Genomic DNA, 18,452 nt, shown 5'->3' with positions numbered 1-18,452 from the left:
ACCTTGGAATGTTCTGTACAGTTAGCACAATACACTACCAAAGTATGTGCATCATATTGGGTGATCCGTTGGCCTCAAGATGGCGATCTGTGGCCTGGTGCAGTTTGAGCCTTTTAACTCTGGCACTATGAAGCACCTAATGGTCATTCTATCATGATCTTGGCATGGCTGGCCTATGTCCTAGTTTACGAGTTTTGCATGCTGCCTGTTGCAGGAACCAATGTTCTCTGAGAAGGAGATGACGCAGGCGCTCAAATATCAGGAACTGATGTTCCAAGAGCGCCTGCTCAAGAAGGACCAAGACTACATGAAAGAACAGGACAAGCTGCGAGAGGAGGCCGAGGCTTGGCGGGCAAAGTTCGAACACTTGGGTGGCCTATATGAGCAGCAGGAGAACACTATGATGATGCTCAAGAGGCAAGTTCTGGCTGCCAATGCTCGGTTGTAGAGTAGCAAGTATTTCTGCTACTTCTAAATTGTTTCATGTGCAGGTGGTGTGTAAGGGAAGTCTTTCGGTTAAAAATAACATGACTGTGTAATTTTGAGATGCTTATATATGTAAGCAGCCCCTCACGTTTTCTGTGAACTTCACATTTTTTTGGTGAATATAGAGTTGCCACCACCTAATTAGAACGCGAAAAAATTTGAAAGATGTGGTTGGTTTGTCCCTGTTTTAATTGTTTTATTCTTTCTTCGTCCATGACTTAAACCAACACGCTCTTCTCCCAAGCAAGCGTTCCCCCCCCCCCCCCCCCCCCCCCCCCCCCTTTCCCGAACGTTTGACATTTCTATACTTTGTTTCAGCTTAAAGGGGTACTCTGGTGTTTTCTTCATAGTCCCAGATTTGCTAAATGCATCAACAAACTGCTCAAATGGTAACTCAAATATTGGGCCAAAATAATCTGACTCGAAGGAATTGAATTTACAATATTGGTCCTCATTGCGTTTGTCAAAGTGGAAGTCTCTGCTGGTAACAACGAAAAACTGATGTTGGTGGAAGGCAGGGGTTTACTCTTCAAACTGTAGACTTTGTTCCCAACTGATTACAAGCAGTTTCATGGTGTCAAATGAATGCTTTAGAAGCTCACTCCAGCACCTGCACACCTGCATGAAACAGAAGCCCGGTATAGTCCTGTCATATAACATCTGAGACTGTGGTGGAAGAAATTGGAAACTTTTTAGTAGAAGGAACAGACACAGAAAGGGACGTCTCAAACTCGGCTAACTAGTTTATTTCTCGACCATCCTATATATACCCACGAAGCCCTTCCCAACCACACTCTATGCAGAAATTTCCTTTGTTGAAAACAGTTTCAAATGGAGAGAACATACATGACACACAGAGATCGAGCGCACACACAGACAAGAGGCCTTTATCTGTAGGACACCTCGGGACATGGCAGTGACCTTGATTAAATTGTTGACGACAGCACACACAAAACGAGGACACTGCAGGGCATCACAGTGACCTTGAAAGAAAAGTGCCGAACTATCCGAAACAGTAGCACCAAAACCACACATACCCTTCGAAAAAAAAAAAAGAAAAACGAGAGAAGCATTATTTTGGGGAAAGACATCTTGGTGACCTCTAAACCGTGGCGACGGACCCTAACTGCATATTGTCCCCCTAATCCCCCTTTTTCAGTTTTCCTTTCCCTTCTTTTTTCTTGTGAATCGAGGTGTTCGTTTAGTCTCAGAAACTTCTTAAAGCTTCCAAGTTGCATTGATGCTTGGTTTATGCTGTTTCCCATTGATTTTATTCTTATCGTTTCTTTAACGACCCTCTTAATATCATCTCAGTCTTTATGTAGAGCTTCCGTTTCTGAGCAGTGCGCAGTACAATTGTTGCATTCCTCAACGTGCCTTGCACTTTCAGAGTTCTGTGCTTTCGTGTTTACATTTCTCTTGTGTACTAATAGCCTATCGTTGAGGCATCTCGAGGTTTGTTTCACATACTTGAACCTGCATGTTAACGGAATTTCATATACTACACCTTCTTTGCATGGAACCAAAGGTTCCCGTTCCGCCTTCCGACAGCATTTGTGGTTTGACAGGAATGGCGTCAACCTGCTCATATTGAAATTCGAGGAGAACACTACGTCTACTCCGAACTTTATGGCGCAAGCCTTTAGGCTGTGGGAAATGCCGTGGAAATATGGGATTAATGCTATCTTTTTCCTTTTTTTTTTTTTCTGGTGTCCATTTTGAAGTTTTATTTCTAACTGCCTAAAGATAAGGGCTTCTTTTGTCTGTGCGTGCACTTGATCTCTTTGTGTGTCATGTATGTTCTCTCCATTTGGAACTGTTTTCAACAAAGGAGATTTCTGCGTAGAGTGCGGTTGGGAAGGGCTTTCTGGGCATATATACGATGGTCGAGAAATATACCAGTAAGCTGAGTTTGAGACGTCCCTTTCTGTGTATGTTTCTTCTACTAAAAGTTTCCAATTTCTTCCACCAGTCTCAGGTGTTATATGACATGATTAGCTATCACCAGCTCGCCTGCACACTCACTGTCTTTTCGGTATAGTCCGCTTTTTGATTGTCCGCTTGACCTGCCAGCCTGCGTTCCTCAATGTCACGGCATTCAAACGTGTGGGTATATTTGAATGTTGATTTTGGCATCATTTTCACTTGCCCATTTCACATCAACTATTCTTAATTTCGTGATACTAAATAGCATACTGGAAAGGATGAAGGCAGGTGATTCAGAAAATATAGTTACTATAAAGTTCTGAGATACTGCCCCCGAGAGGTTTACCATCCCATTTTTTGGTCTGCATATTCGTAATAAAAAACGTTCAGCTTTTCCACTTTTGTGAAGAAGGAAAACCAGAGGAGCTGTATTCCATACACAGCTGCAACGCGCACGCACCCGTTTCCCGCTTCTTCTTGTCCGACACGCCGCCTATCGTGGATACGTCTCCGGCGACCCAGAGCCAGTTGCACACGGTGCACGTGACGCCAAACGTGTAATCCACAAACTCCCTTCGGAACATTGCCGTCGCACCCGGGAACTGTTCAGCCGGCGTGAAGTGCAGTCGTCGCCGAGCCTTGCGCTTGCGCTTGGCCTCCGTGGCACGATCGTCGTCCGTGCCGTTGGCCTGCCGGCGCCCTTTACATCGCTGGTTCTGTTCTCGGCGGCGGCTTTTCAGGCGAGCAATGTGCTCGCCTGGAGGCGGCAGTGGCTTTGTGGCGGTTACGGACCCATTCGCACTGCTGCGTACGTCTCCGCTCCTTCCGCAGCCAGTCTTCTTTCCCCTAAGGGGCACGCGGCTGACCCATCCTCAGTCTAAACCAAAACTGATACGAGCATAGGAAACAGCGCGCAAAACAGACGAAGAAACACACTTGACGAGCACTGCGCTCGTTACGTGTGCTTCTTCTTTGTCGTCCATTATTTGCACTGTTTCCTACGATGAATTCCCACCAACGCGCCGCCCAACTATCCATTCTTTTATGATAGCTGGAAAGGTTGGCGCCATCTACTAGCGACTGCGGCAACCATACTGGTTGTGTGCTTGCCACCGTCGCTTATAGATAGCGGTAGCTGTCCAGAGGCATTTTTGTCGACAAGTGTTTTGTACCGGACACGATCCTCGAGAACCTTGGCCTTAACAGCTCTGCTGTAAAAATAAAGAAAAATCGCCCACCCTACAATCCTTACTCAATATCAATTGCATTGACTGCGCGATCTGCGGTATCGGTACGTGTGAGAAGCATTTTCGCTGTGGGTTCCCTCGTGTTTATCGCACCGTGAGACGTGAATCTGCTGCGTCTGCTATCTGCGATATCTGTTCCGATGACATGCGTGTTTGTAGCAGGTCCCCGCAATTTTTTCCACTAACTGCGCTCACGATATCGGTTCCTGTGACACCTGAGATTATAGCGCCTTCTCGTTTATCGTGCAATGAAGCGTGAATGTGCTGCGTCCGCGTTCTGCGATATCCTTTCTTGTGACGGGAGTTTGTAGTGAATTCCTGCATACTTACCGCACCATGAGACTGTTTTGCCGTATCTGCAATCCATGGCATCAGTTGCCGTTTCATAGTTTGTTATGGTGGCCCGTCCCCCTACCCCCTTTGTACTTATCACCAATTAAAAAAAAAAATCTGTTGCTTCCCAAACATTGTCCACCCTATAGTTTGCATCATTTATCTTCATTTTGGGTGGGCGTTCTTTCAGAACTTTACGGTAGTTGGGGTAGCTCAAATAATCGCCAGAGTACCCCTTAAGGGGAATGGTAGGGTAAACAGGCCATTTTGGTTTTAATTTTGCAACCTAAAAAACTACTGCATATTATGTATTGAATGGTTACATCCTTAGGATTAACTTTCCAATCACTTTTTTCTAAAGCATTTTTTATATTTTTATTACCCAAGTGTCAAATTTTAGGCTGAGTTCCAGTTCTTAACTTACCTTTTCTCGGCAACAAAAGCATGGGATGCCCACTTAATTTGGCACACATCTTCCACATGTTACTTACTGGCCTTAAACTGAAAAAAAAAAAAAAATATCTTGTCATGAGCCACAAGAGGGAAACTTTTACCTTTTTTTTTACGTTACAATGTAACAAATTCTTAACTTTTAGGTACAAACTGTTGGCAAGATATCTTACTACAAGCTGTAAAAGTTTTAGTGTAATCGGATAACTAGTTTCTTAGTCAAAGTTTGGAAAATTGCAAAAATGTCATCTTGACAAAGAAATTATTTTATGTTTCCATATTTGTCACAAATGTTCAAAAAGGTCCAGAAGAATACATGTCCTTTCTTGCTTTCTTTTTATCCTCCCCAAAGCCTTCCTTCGTGTTCCTCTTCCTTTTGAGTCATTCCTTACTTTTCCTCCGGTAGGGCCTTTAAGGTTATAATAAATATAAACAACCACGTGCGTCGACAAATTTCAAATACCAGGGGGCATGCCACTTAAGTACCGGTGCCATATTAAGTGGCTTGGAGCACTCGTTCGCACTCGCTGCTTCCCGATTTTGTTCTTCAGACTGCATATAATTTCTTGGCACTTGATTTTCTGGTTGGTCGCTACGAGTTACTGGGACAAATCAAGCAGTGTCAAAAGTGCAGGTCGCTACGCATTTTCTGTTTACGATTGGTTCAGCAATGATAGAACACCTACAGAAATGACAAGCAGCACGATGGTGCATTTTTGACGCTGTCCGATTGGTCCCATCAGCTCGTAGCGTTGGCTGTGTCTGGTCTTGAAGTGAAACTAAGTATAGTACATGCTGTTGGGGAAGAATGGGAGGAGTCACCACCGTCTACCGAGGCTTCCTACTGATCAGGCCGTAGCGTAACATCTTTATTTCACAAACACAAAGCAAGATAAGTTCTGCCCAAAACTCTGCTCTTTATAAGGCTGCTTCCCCGCATCACTTTGGAGAATTTTTGCGCATGTGATCACTTCTCTGCCAATGAGGGGGATGCTATGCCCTGGCTTTGCTATTTTACTTATTCTGGTGCTGTCCTCTTGGTGGCAGTCCCCTACTGCCCATACAGGCACAATAGTGGATCGAGGCTAGCATCATGGCAAATGTTCAGAACTGCAGTCCCCCACAAACTTCACAAATTCAAACGTTGTAAAGTTTGTTTTTGAACCTCGTGTGGTTCGAGGCACCTTTAGCTTTAGTGCACGGATAGGTGGTGTCCTCGTGACTCAATTTATAAGCTGCCTCTTCATGAGTGAGGATGTATTGAGTGTTCAAGTTGCACTTTGCGTGGGTCCCCTCCTTGGGGACCCAACTTACCAGCCAGTCAATTCTTGGTGTGTGTTTCCTAATGCCATAGTCATGCTTGAGAATGATTGTTGCATTTCTTGAATGCAGCCACAATGAGCAGATCGTGTCTGCCATAGAGCGCCACGTACTCGGCAAGAAAAAGGACACGGACGAGAAGACCGCTTCGCTCCAGAAGATAACTAAAGAGCGTGATCAGGTGCGTGTCCCTGGGGAATTCTTTTCTTCCAATTCTGAATACTGGAACCCTTTTTGCCATGTACCAGGTCCTGAAAATATATGCTCATGTCGTCGTTTTGGAAATGAAACCTGTCGAATCACCTGCAGTTGGCTTGTTAATACCAAGCCAACTGTAGTGCTAGTTCACAGCGAATAGACCCTTCCCCTCTGTGCCATACTAATGACTGCCTGCTATTACCTTACGAAGAAGTTGAAGATGTTCCCAAGCGTAGGATATAAAGCCTGAATAAGCTAGAGGCGTTGGCAGAACCCGACTCACCATTTGGATACAAGTGCCACACCAGCACTTGTTTATAACTTTGGTCTAATCAGTAATTTAGCATAAAGTTGCCTCTATAACCCCTTGATGACTGGAATTTTATCAAGGGGTTTATGGGCTGGCGTTTCATACTGGTAAGTTGTTTTTTTCACACCATCGAAAGCAAAACGGAGGGAGACGTGAAAAGCACCTTCTTATCTGCCGTTGTTGTGTAAATGCAGTAGTGCAGTCGAAATACATTTTCATGGCTGCCATTAGTGTGGCAAAAGTGAAACTGCTGTTTGAGCCACCAGATGGCAGTGAATTTGGAAAAGGGTCTATTAGGATGACAATGTTGCATGGAACCTTTGTACTGCTTGTACTGCTGGTACATTGTAAATTTTAGTTTCTGACAAGCTGTTTCTTATTTTGGCTTTGCTTTTTATTTGAATGAGAGATTTGTGATGCTAATTAGTGTGTGACACTAACAAGGCTTCCTTACAATGCTAAGCAAGTTGGAGTCGCACTAACACATGGAACAAAAAGTTCAACTGATAAACACACAATTAGACAGCTAGCTGCATACGAAAGATCGACAAGTAAGAAGTCGCACAGGCTCTTGTAAGAGAAAAACTGGGGCGTGTGATACATACTAAACTCTGTTTCATACATAATGTGCAGCGCTGTCAAACCTGGTGGCGTGAGCATTGGGTTTGATCTCGCAGCTCATTTGCATGCATTCTCTCTCAAACGAAACCATAGATGAAGCCACACGCTCGCACCAGTAGCTTTGGCAGCGTTGTATGCTAAGTATGAAACAATATATAAAGAGAACTGCCAGATGTCTTCTTTCATGAGATTTGAAAAGTTTCTTTTTTGGGGAGGGGAGGGGAGGGGAGGAGGGGGGCGGCTATGTTTTTTTTTTTTGCGGGGGGGGGGGGGGGGGGGGGGTTGGGGTCATAATCCCCGCAACAGGTATTGCTGCTGGTTTTGACTTCATACTTTATTGTACCCGGTTTTTCACTGCCTGAGAATAATAAAAAGAAAGGTCACTTAAACTAAAATTTATTCCTGCGGGATAACTTTCTCTGCTATGACGGACGTCCGGTTACAAGTGCAAAGTGATCATTAGCTACATATTTATATAAAACCCACTAACTTTTGAAATATTCTTCTTACCTGGCCCATTTCAAATATAAGGCTTTTATTTTACTTGCTTTGTACAAAAGGGAGGAAACCAGAACATAAAGCTGCTGTTGCAGCTTGGCTGAGGTCCTGTCTCCCTGAGACGTGTTAACAGGAAGGCAACATCGTAACGAACAAACAACCAGATTTTAAAACCCAGATTTGTTGCCCATTGTCAAAAGTATCCCGTAGCTGTGGGAAGATGACTGAACTCGGGTCCGCGCTATTTTCTGGCAAATATAAGCCACGATAAGGTTTAGGTAGCAAAATTAATACGCAAAAGAGCAACGGATGTCCCACTCGGATAAGACTTCGGCCTCCACAACGGGCACAGGTCGTGAGTCGTAGCAATCCCGATCCGACAGCGTCACACTATCGAAGGGTCATGTGGCCGGAGAAATGTTGTAATGTTCTCGGTCCCCTCAAGCGTGCAGCTTTTGGCGCTTTTTTTCTTTTTCTCTTTTTCTCTTTAGTGTCGGTATGGTGGACTCTAACCAGCCTAACTTTGCCATTGAATTGCACGAAGAATAGTTCTTTGACTTCTAACAACAGTTATAACATATTTGGCAGAGTAGAAAAAAAATATATGAAGAATAAAGTTGGACTTGTTTGATTTAAATCAATTTAAAAAACTTTTCGCCGCAATATTTCAAAGTTTATTTAAAGATTACAAATTTAGCTCAAGTTTTTTTCAGGAGTAATTCTTCCTAAATTACATTAGACCATCGAGTACTACTCCTCGATATACTCCTCCTGATGGTAAATGTAAACCACTTAATACTTCAGTTTCAAAACTAGGGCAATTATATTTATGTTCCAGATGTTAGTGAGCAAACTTTTAAATATAAGCAAGTTGAGGTAACCATTCTTATCTTCTCTAAAGATCTTACATTGTATGTAGGTCTGAGGATAAACAATACCACGACACGCAGACTTGAACAGACAGGAGTGCCCTTTCATTCCGAAATACTGACGGCCAGTGTAACTAGAGGGATGAATGCCTGATGCTGGCCGTTCGAAAGGGTCTTGGCTTAATTCATTTACGAGCAGCACGCTAGAAAGCACTAACGGATGAAGAATTGTTATCGAGGCAGCTTGCCTACGCATTCTACCTGTCCGCCTGCTGATGGGGCGGGAAAAGGGGGCTCTGACAGAATGGGAAGAGTCGCACATTGCTTCTTCATCAGCTTTTTTTACTTTTATTAACATTTTTTGTTTTCAGTATAGAGTTACGAGAGCAAAGGGAAAAGCACTGCTCCGGTTTGTTATCTGAGAAGAGGGACATTGTTTTTTTTTCCTCTACTGGGACAAAACTTCGTTCAAAGGGATTTTCAGGTCGAAACCGGAAGTACTTAAGTTTATGCGCTCGTTACGTCAAGGGTGCCTTCGTATAGACAAACGTCATATTTATTTTGATATACAATCTCCTTAATTAAACCTTTCAAGAGCGTATGTATGAAACTGCACCCCGAATTGCACCAGTGTCAATGGCTAACATCTGTAGCTGCTGCGTGATGTCACAAAACCCAAAGGATTGTCGGATGGTCGGGATAACAGGCGTTAGTCGACGGATGTCTTATTCTTTGTTTTGAATTATATAGTCTCCTAGGCTGTTCCTTACTGAAATAGTACTTTTCTTTTAATGCAGTTCCCGAGCGTGTGCAAAAAAAGTCACGCCTTTTAGTAGGACTCAAACAGCCATAAGCTTCGAGCACACTTGTGCTGTCTTGCGCGAACACAACTGCGACGGGCCACCGTTCGAACTAGGAGCTCTTGCAAAGCAAAGGATGCCGATTGTTTTTTTGCCTCTGAAGCGGCACCTAGGTACACGAAGCGGCATCTGGGTACACATAGCTGCGGATGCACTGGATCGGTGATGAGGCTGCGGGTCGTTCCCTCGGAGGCGATTTCTGTGGGTTGAAGGCAAACGGCGAATCGTTCAAATGCATGTCGTCGCTTGACTTGGACGAGCTTGGTGAATCGTAGCCACGCTCCATTTTCACTTGCGGGTGGAACAGAATTAGGCGGCACGCGTGCTAAATACAACTTTTGGGATAGTTTCCAAATGGCCTCGCCGTTGGTTTTGGTTTCGCTGTATAATCAAACCAATTGATTCGATTTGGGTGAGGAGTGGGTGTACATAGTTGAATATCGTTGGCACAGCCATGACACCTCAGCTTACGAGCCTTCTGTCTGCTTAGAGCTCAGCTCGTAGCTCTCTTCTGGGAGATGATTGCTGCATAAGGGGGATCTCTATCTTGGCGGGAACCCAGTCCCTACGCACGGCGATGATCCATTTTGCTCATCACTGCACGTCTCGCAGAAAAGTGAGGAACATCACGTCTTGGCTCGCTTGTGTAGCCCGGTGGTTGTGGCACCCAACCACGCAACAAAAACCTCACCCATCCACGAAACAAGTTGAGCGCAGCAACAAAAACTAAGCACGCTGCGGCGTTCACTCGTAGGCAAACAACGAGACGGGAACGCTCGCTTTGCGTTGCGACGTCAGAGTTTCAATGTCGCCAACGAAAACAGCGTTTACGCTAAGATGCGATTGGAGCAGTATAAATTCAATTACTCATTTAGAGGGGCATATAAAATTAAGATATTGCACATATGATGTGTCTCGAGGCAATAACAATGATATTCAATTGTTTTCTCGAATACAAATTTTGACTGGACAATCCCTTTAATGATTCCTTTGTGAAAGCAAAAAGTGTGTCCTTTCATCAGAAGTATTGAGGAAGGAAATTTCAAGTCCAAAAAAGAAAATGTTTCGAGGTTGTTAAAGGTTATTCATTTTTTTCTTTTTGAAGGCTACGACGGTAAAGTTTAGGAGATTCAAATCATGATCTAAATCTCAAAATTAAATCAATTTATTTGTTTCTCCATCCTGACGTTTCGACCACTGTCAACAAATCTCTAATGGGAATGCGCCAGATAAGGTGAATCTTTCAAAGGTAGTGTTTTTTAAGTAATTCAATGGCTAATTATCACCTTTTATTCATACACTGATGTATGCCATGGTCGACAACATTATCCCAAAGGAATATTAGTCTCTTTGTTTCAAGTGTCTCTTTCTAAATCATGAAATGCTTCCTTACTGTAGTGGCCTCGGCCTTCGGTGCCAAAACAAAGCATTTAAAGACTTGTTTGAAAACTGAGCCCTTTCTGCATTTCTATAGATGGCCAGAGAGTGGCCAGGTGCCGACCTGATTTCCTCTCGTGGTCCCAGGTGCACCATGGCCTGTGAAGGCCGAACTCTGTTGATTCTCAGCACACTTTTTGCTCTAGCTACTGCATCTGCAGCGCTGCTACTCTATACTCTGTTTCATATTCAGTATACAATTGTTTCCGAGCTACTGGCAGGAGTGCAAAGCTTCATCTAGTGTCTCGCCCCGGAAATGAAATGCCAGACGAAGTCACGCATATCTTTCAATAGCTTTGCCACTGTTGCACGGAAGTATAAAATTGAGTAAAACACACTTTAGCGCAAGGAATACTTCTGCGACATATTTAGTGGAAGCATTTTATGTTTTCGACCCAACTCTCTTTGCGAAGAAGGGCTGTGAATTATAAAGAAAATTGCCCTTAGTTTTTGGTGAAACACCTGTTATATGGAAATAATACAGTGACTTTTGGCTCTATAGGCCACTGACATGGTGTTCCACTACTTTGTTTGTTTAGCAAGATTTTTAAATTAGATAAATAGCAACTATAACAACAATATTTTGTTTGGGAACCCCTTCGGGTGTCCAGGTAACTTGTTCAAACATAAGTGTGATTAAGTAACCCAGTACTGAGCTCCATAGTTTTGAGGACTCTGAACAGCAAGTTGTTCGAGAAGTTGACTAAGGTGTGGTTGTTTTGTGCAGTTGGCGGGGGACTTGCACAACATGGAAATCGCTTTTGCGGACTTCCACCGACGCTACGAGAAGGCCAAGCAAGCAATCTCTACGTTGAAAGAGGTATGCAATGAGTACTCTCTGGTTAAAGTTCTCTTTTCATGTATGTGGCTGCATGAGGTGCAACTTGATGGCAGACATGGCATATCTCGGCACCACCATACATTTCACTAGTTGTGGGACACTATGGCCTTTGTTGCTGATGTGCCAAAAAAAAAAAAAAAAAAGCCCCAATTTCATTCATTCACCGCACAATTCACTGTTCTCTTAGAACGAGTCCATCCTGAAGCAGCAACTGGCCGACTACCGGGAAGGAGTTGAGAAAAGCAACCAGATGTTCAACCTGCTCAAAGCCAAGACGGAAGAGAGTCTTGAAGGGTATGCATTTTCTGCGTATTCTTGGAATGGACAGTGAAGTATGCATTGTTAGATAAGTTGGACTTGTCCTGGGTAGTCGGAGGGTTAGATAGTTGAAAGTACATCTGTTGGTCTCCTTTCCGAGTCAGTGTTCTCTGGCGCTTTAATTTTGAAATTTACCAACTAGCCCATCGACCTCATCTTGCTGCTAATGCGGCACTGTCATTGACTGTAGCCAAATCATGGGAAAAAAATTTCACTCCCGTGAAATTTTTTCAAAATGTTACTGTGTTAGGGTTTGTATCTCCAACTATTTTGATAGCCTGCTCTCAATAATTCAATGCTCACGGAAATAGCTAAACACTTTGAACTAAAGGAGCACTAAAGTTGATTTTGAGATGATGTTTTTATGAGATTGTAATTCTGAGTCTTATAGGATTCTTAGGGTGCATAGATAGAGTTCACACCATAAAAAGACAATCTCAGAATCCACCTTGTGGTGTGTTTACATTTGCGAATTTACGGGCGGATCCTATTACAGCGACGAGCGGAATTTGGAGCCCAGTGGCTCGTCACGGGCAGAAAGTCTAGATCCGTCCGGGACCCAATTTTTCCGCCAGGTGAAGCATTTCGCCTGATGCGAGCCATTCAGCATTTGCCAGAAGTTACATTGTGTGGTACATCCTTCCGGTTTTTTCTGTTTGTTTATAGCAGTGGCATAGCTCATGGCTCGATAAACATTCACCTGTCAGGATGAGGAAGGATTTTTTGCGGCATGGACAAATCGCCACTGCCAATGGCATTGCTGCTTTTTTGGTGTGCGCTGCTTCTCCTGCTACGTAGCAAGTAGGGTGCACGGGAAATTAATGGTCGTAATCTGGAAGTTCTTAGTGTGGTCTTGTAGCTAACATGATCTCCCATGTCTGTTTCAATCCCCGCTGCCTCTTCGAAAAAAGTTTACTTGGTTAATAAAACATACATACCATGCAACGATATGTAATCCGTGTGACATTTGAGTTCTATATAAAACAGAACAGCCTCGCTTTGCAAAGAGCGACTGCGCCCGACACGCTGTAGTCCGATACTATCCAAACCACATACAGTGTAGACCACTTGCAACGTAACCGCTTATAGTGCAGGACCGGGTATAACGCAACTTTTTTAAACCACCGGTTCGCCTCCCATAGAACTCCATGTAATTACATACCGCTTAAAATGCAGGCGCGCGAAGGGAAATACTGGTTATAGTGCGGTTTTTGAAGCAGCGCGCCGACTGCGCCGACCAACCGTCGCAGCGAGCACGCTTCCCTGTGCGACACCAGATAGCGGCGCTAGCCGTAAGCGGCACTCGCGGGGGCAAGGATGGCAAGGAGGTTGCTCGAAGAAGTAGGGAGAAGCGAAGAGAGAGGCTTCAGTTGCCATAGCGACGGAGGGACGCACGCACGTGTCGTTCACGGCGCAAGGCGTTGGCAAGCCCAACCAGCTGTTCGCGCGCGTTGCATGCCGGTCGCGGGCCGGCTTCTTCTATCCGCAAACATGGCGTCGGTGGTGATTGTCGACGTCGACGGCGTAGTGGAAGCTCATCGTTCCGCGTAAAAGCGCTATCCTTGACTAAATTTTCGTTGTGTGTCACTATGATAACCCAGTACGTACTAGAAGGGAAGATTCACCTACTCGTGCGGCAATGTCATGGCGGCACTCTCAAGACAGCAGAAACGCCCGTGTCGTCGTGTTTGTTTACTTCGAAGCATTTGTGTTTTCGAACATCGCCCGTATTTCTTATTTGGAGCATTTCATGTCTTTTTTGGAGCATTTCATGCGCGTACCGTATAAAGGATGCGAATTTTCACGCGTTTTCATCACCAGAGAAAAGTGATTAGGGTTAGCATTCCTGAACGCTCGCAACGTCCGTCTGCAACCTGCGATGCCGTTAAAAGGCTGCGCGAGGCAAAAGTCACTCATTTCTTTCAAAATGTGTGACACACTTGAGATAGAAGTGTACTAGTCTTGTGAAATAAAGACTTTCCTCAAAGTAAGCTTTATTTTTTATCTAATATAAAATAAATTGTTTTACAAAGGTAAGTTGTCTCATGGCATGTATTTTGGCCAGAAAAATTGATGTTTTGGTTATAGCGCAGTACCGCTTATAGTACGGATTTTCGCGACTCCCGCGACATACGTTATATGCGGTCTACACTGTACTTCAAACACCTTGACCCTTTACGACACAAGAAATAACACAAACGACGAAGCATGGGCGTACCAACCGGGGAGGCAAGGGGAGCGCTTGCCCCCCCAGCTCTCGGAGTGTGGGGGGCAAGGCGTGCGTTTTGTCCCCCCCCCCCCCCCCCCCCCCTGAAACCTGAAACGCTGGGCTACTGGGCAGGGAAAACACTGGCCAGCGGCGCCCAAGGGAAAACAAGGGCACCACCCCACTGAAAAACAAGTTGGTACGCCATTGCGACGAAGGAAAGAAGGGGAATCAGCGGATCCCTAAAAAAAAGATCAGCTATTTATGCGGGAGGAGTCCACTTGACGTTCATTCGAGGTGCGAGGAGGGGCTAGTCTTTCTGTTTGTTCTCAGCAAAGGCATCACCGCCCACGGCTATGGAAAGATTCACCCGATTCACACACGAAGACAAGAAAGAAGGCAGGGGGTGCATTCCTTTTTTCCTTTTGCGGTCTTGAGAAGACATGATTCACCATCGCTGACGGTGCTCAGCTGCTTCTTTGATTTGCGCTGCGTGTCCTGCTACATACCAAGTTGGAAACGTGGAATCGTTGTAGTCTCGTCTTCTTTGCTGTAGATCTTGACCATCTTGCGGTTTCTCCTATGTGGCGAAATGAGCGCGGCGGTGCAGGATCCAGTATCAACGTGAATTAAGCCTACTCGTACTGAACATGCTCAAAGATCTTTCCGAGGGTGGTGGGGAGCAGCATACAACAAGAAATCTTGCACCTTCTTGTCGCATCTCTTTGAGAGCAGACAAGAAAACGGCGGCCGCTGGCAGAAATAGATCTAAACATTCTGTTTCCTGTCACCACCAGTTTCGCTTCAGTGGCGGCGAATTTTTTCGCAAATGTAAGCCCTCCATTAGTGCCCGTACATCAAAAAAAAAAAAATATATATATATATATACACAGTTGAATTGTGTGTTTTTTTATTTGATTCTCACCAGGAGAAGTTGACATTTACTTGCCTCTGCTAAGGGAAACTCTCAGCGTTCCGCCAACAAAGACTTGCAGTATCGACTATGCTCTGCAAATTGCAAACCTTTCCTGAGTGCCTTGCGCATTTTCTCCTCCAAAGAAAACGCCAAATTAGACTCCGTGGTGCCACATGCAGGTTCTGCGTTAGCAGCACCCTGCACGAAAAGTGCCGAGATCGTTCCTAGGCCTAACCACTTGCAACTACGTCGCGGTTCAAAAGCGGGCTAGAGACCACGGCATGATTGTTGACACCAATATATTCGATGGACAAAACCTCTCAAGGCTGGGTTATGCCCGAAACCAAGCTTTGTTGGCCGTATGCACTGCACGGCCACACTTGCTTCCGTAACTTCCACGGGAACGGCGCTAGCTGGCGTGGCTTGGCCGCTTAATTTGCAACTTTCAGTGACTGTGGTACCGCGTTGAGAAAATCGCCTTACCCTAGCTCCTGGATGATCTGCTTCCGAATGAAGGTGCTTGCTTACCCCTTCCTTACGTGGAAGTATCTGATACGACTCTTGCATCGCTTGTATTTCACAAAATTAGAATTCCTTGCGCGTCGCAGATCCAACCTCGTACTTCATCCAGATGTCAGCCGTTTTGATAAGAACTATAGCCGTGGAAGTTACGAATTAGCTTGGCCACTTTGTTGCATGCCACGCTCGTTCCTGCACGAGATAGATAAAAATGATTGATGGGTGCGGTTTAAGCTTGGTCAGCATAATCGTGAGGCTTTTTCGTGCTCCAACAGTTGCCGGACTTACTGAGCATGTGAAAAATCTTTTGAATTGACCATTTCCAGAGATTAAAATTTGAATATCCGCGAGTTTTTCCCTTGGCCTTTTATGTGTAATTGCCGGAACTGTATCCCTGTTGCCAACAAAACTGAAAATTCGAATAAAGGGACTGAATTACCGAGAGTCTACTGAACTTGAATTTGTGAATTTGAATGTTGTGTCAGGAGTTGGGTTTTGCATTCTAGTATGTGGTATCTGCTCTAAATTTTTATTATTCCTGATTTTGCTTCAGGGCTAGCAAAGAGATTGAAGACTCTAAGAAGAATTTCCAAGCAGACATCACTGTCTTGAGAGGCCAGTTGAAGAAAGCAGAGATGGACAACAGCTGTCTGGAGAAGCGGCTTGAACAAAAGGTGGGTGTGACGGCAAGGATCTGAAACTGTGAATTTGCACCAAGTGCGTCGCCTAACTGTTGTGCCCCTTTTGCAGACTGAGGAAAATGCTCAGCTGGCAAAGCTGTACGACGACCTGCTCAGCCAAGTGAAAGCAAAGTAGATGCTCTGGCGGAAGGTTTTCGTGATTGTGCATTTTTAGTTTTTAAGGAATCGTGTGCTTTCTGAATTTTTTTGTTACCGCTGTTTGCCAAATATATGGCATGTTCCCTCTTACATGCATTCATATTTTTCATCTTTCATTACTGACTTCAACTCATCATGAAGTACTAATGCCCTTATGTCAAGGCTCTGGTCCCATGGTAGCCTTCTTAAATGGCTATATAACTGTTTTCACTTGATTGCCAGTTAAAGTGTCAAAATAGTCAATAGTAGCTTTGCCAATACATCTCCTTTGATCCTGGGGATTCAATAGAAAGCCATTATTGTAATAGATAGATTATGTAGTTAGATAATAAGAAAATATTGCCCCAAATTTCATATTTGTCCTTAATACTAAAGTTGGGGGTGATTATTTTTTATAGCATATTCAATGTTATAACAAAAAATGGATTAGGGCTTTTTGTATGTTTATTTCAGTATGGCTTTGGTGGTTTACAAAAGTTCTGAAAAATTCTTTCCACTTCATTATAACATTGAATATGCAATGTAGAATTGTCACCCTCCTAACTTTAATATTATTAAAAAATATTAAACCTTGGCAATATTTATATAATTTAATAATCTAGCTATAACTAACATATATTGCCCTAGAATGCCCAAAAGTAATCTTCTAGCATTACCACTTGTTCTGTTATCATAATAAAGGGCCACTGTGGTACCAGAACCTTAAATCCTTTCCCACAAGTGTCAGTTTCTTCACACTAAAGCTAATGAAAACCCTACAAAATTGGTAACCAAATAAGTGATTTGTGCCTCATATTTGTAGGATACAAAATTTATTTTAGTACGATAAAAAAAAAAAGATACAGTAAAGGTGTATTTTAATATTAAAAAGAAAATAGGACAGTATTTTAGTATGATACAAAATTTGTATCCTACTAGAGTACTAGATAAGAAAATTGGCATGACAACCTAGGCTTTATTCTTCCTGGTTTTTTTTACTTGACAATGGGATTTCACATTAAAATAAAAATAATCTGCACATTAGGTGGAATGCCATATAAGTTGGTCTACAACAGTTTTGAAGTGCATCGTTTTTGTTTCTTTGTCTTCCAGAAAAAAAAAAAGAATGTATTTCTGTAGTACCTGGTGTTTCTCAGCATGTTTTTTGTAAACATTCCACCCTGCATATTTTGATCACTTTCGGACACATCGATGCTTACCTCGATAGATTTTATGTAATTCTTGTTTACAGTGCTAGACATAGTCGGTTTCACCTTGCAAAGCGGTGGCCACGGCTGCAGTAGACATAAAGGCCATTCAACTATTAGGGACAAAGCTTCTACTAGAATATGACAGAGTTTTTGTGTGAAGGGTGGTGTTGTACTATAAATTATTTCCTTCATTAGCTTTGTGTACAAGCAGCCTCGTCTGAAAGCTTCAGAAAAGGTAGTTGCTGGCACTTAATGTTGCTGCTGTACTCTAATGTGTCCCCACATAATTTCCGCTTATTTTTTGGTGTGTATGTAGTGTCGGTTGCATGGGGTTGCCGACTCTGCCAGCGGGTCCATTTCCCTATTGGGCTGGAATGCATTGGTTTTGTATGCTAGTTGTAACTTGTATATACAATTTTTCAATACCTCTTTCAAATGCATCAGTTTTTTTTTCTCTGTACCTTGCACTGTAATGTGATTAAAAAATGTAAAGTACCATAAACACTTGACAAGCTTGTAAATGTGATGCTAACAATCCACAACACCGCACTTCTGTGCCACTGTATTAGATTTGTTTTGTATAATTATTTTTGTATCGCATTTATTCCCATTGCAGTCTCTGTGGAATTTGCATAGAGGAAGTTGTAGCTCAATATACCTCGCTTGAGCAGCCGTATATCAGGTTGGGTTCAAATTCGTCTTTGTCTATTCATGGAGGATATGTCAGTTTCCAGGTGTCTGGTGCGGCTGTGCAATTTAACAAATAAATTTTGCTACACCTTTACCCTCCGTGGCCATTGCTCTTTAATTGGTATTGGTGTATGAGCAAAAAAAAACGTTGCTTTGTTTTGCCAGAGGGACTAGTTCAAACCTTTGTGTTCTGCCATACCTACTTTGTCTCAATATTGGTCTGGAAACTTGGGAGGCAACGCAAGGAAACAAATATAAAACTAAGCTAGAGACAAACGGAAAACCTTCTGCCTGTGTGCTCAACTCTGATCATGTCATTGAGTGCAGCGTTGCACCAGAGCCGACGGCGGACAGCGTCGTCGGGTACGTGCTGCAGTC

General features: G+C 43.7%; 1 protein-coding gene across 6 annotated transcripts in view; it reads left to right on the top strand.

Moving 5' to 3' along the window:
- LOC8026898 (transforming acidic coiled-coil-containing protein 3) overlaps positions 1–18,168 on the top strand; it is a 50,896-nt gene extending 32,728 nt beyond the window's left edge. For all 6 annotated transcript variants that reach the window (XM_029980204.4, XM_029980207.4, XM_029980208.4 and 3 more), the window contains 6 exons: positions 215–417; positions 5,835–5,943; positions 11,283–11,375; positions 11,584–11,690; positions 15,909–16,029; positions 16,106–18,168. In XM_029980204.4, the coding sequence (XP_029836064.2) occupies positions 215–417; positions 5,835–5,943; positions 11,283–11,375; positions 11,584–11,690; positions 15,909–16,029; positions 16,106–16,171 (699 nt within the window). In that variant the 3' untranslated portion in view covers positions 16,172–18,168. The remainder of the gene's footprint in view (positions 1–214; positions 418–5,834; positions 5,944–11,282; positions 11,376–11,583; positions 11,691–15,908; positions 16,030–16,105) is intronic.
- Positions 18,169–18,452: the final 284 nt, after the last annotated feature.

Source organism: Ixodes scapularis, unplaced genomic scaffold, assembly GCF_016920785.2.
Source record: "Ixodes scapularis isolate PalLabHiFi unplaced genomic scaffold, ASM1692078v2 PGA_scaffold9__187_contigs__length_104089568, whole genome shotgun sequence".
NCBI classification, from domain to species: domain Eukaryota; kingdom Metazoa; phylum Arthropoda; class Arachnida; order Ixodida; family Ixodidae; genus Ixodes; species Ixodes scapularis.
Note: the sequence above shows the minus strand (reverse complement) of the source record. Positions and strands in the feature narration are given on the sequence as shown.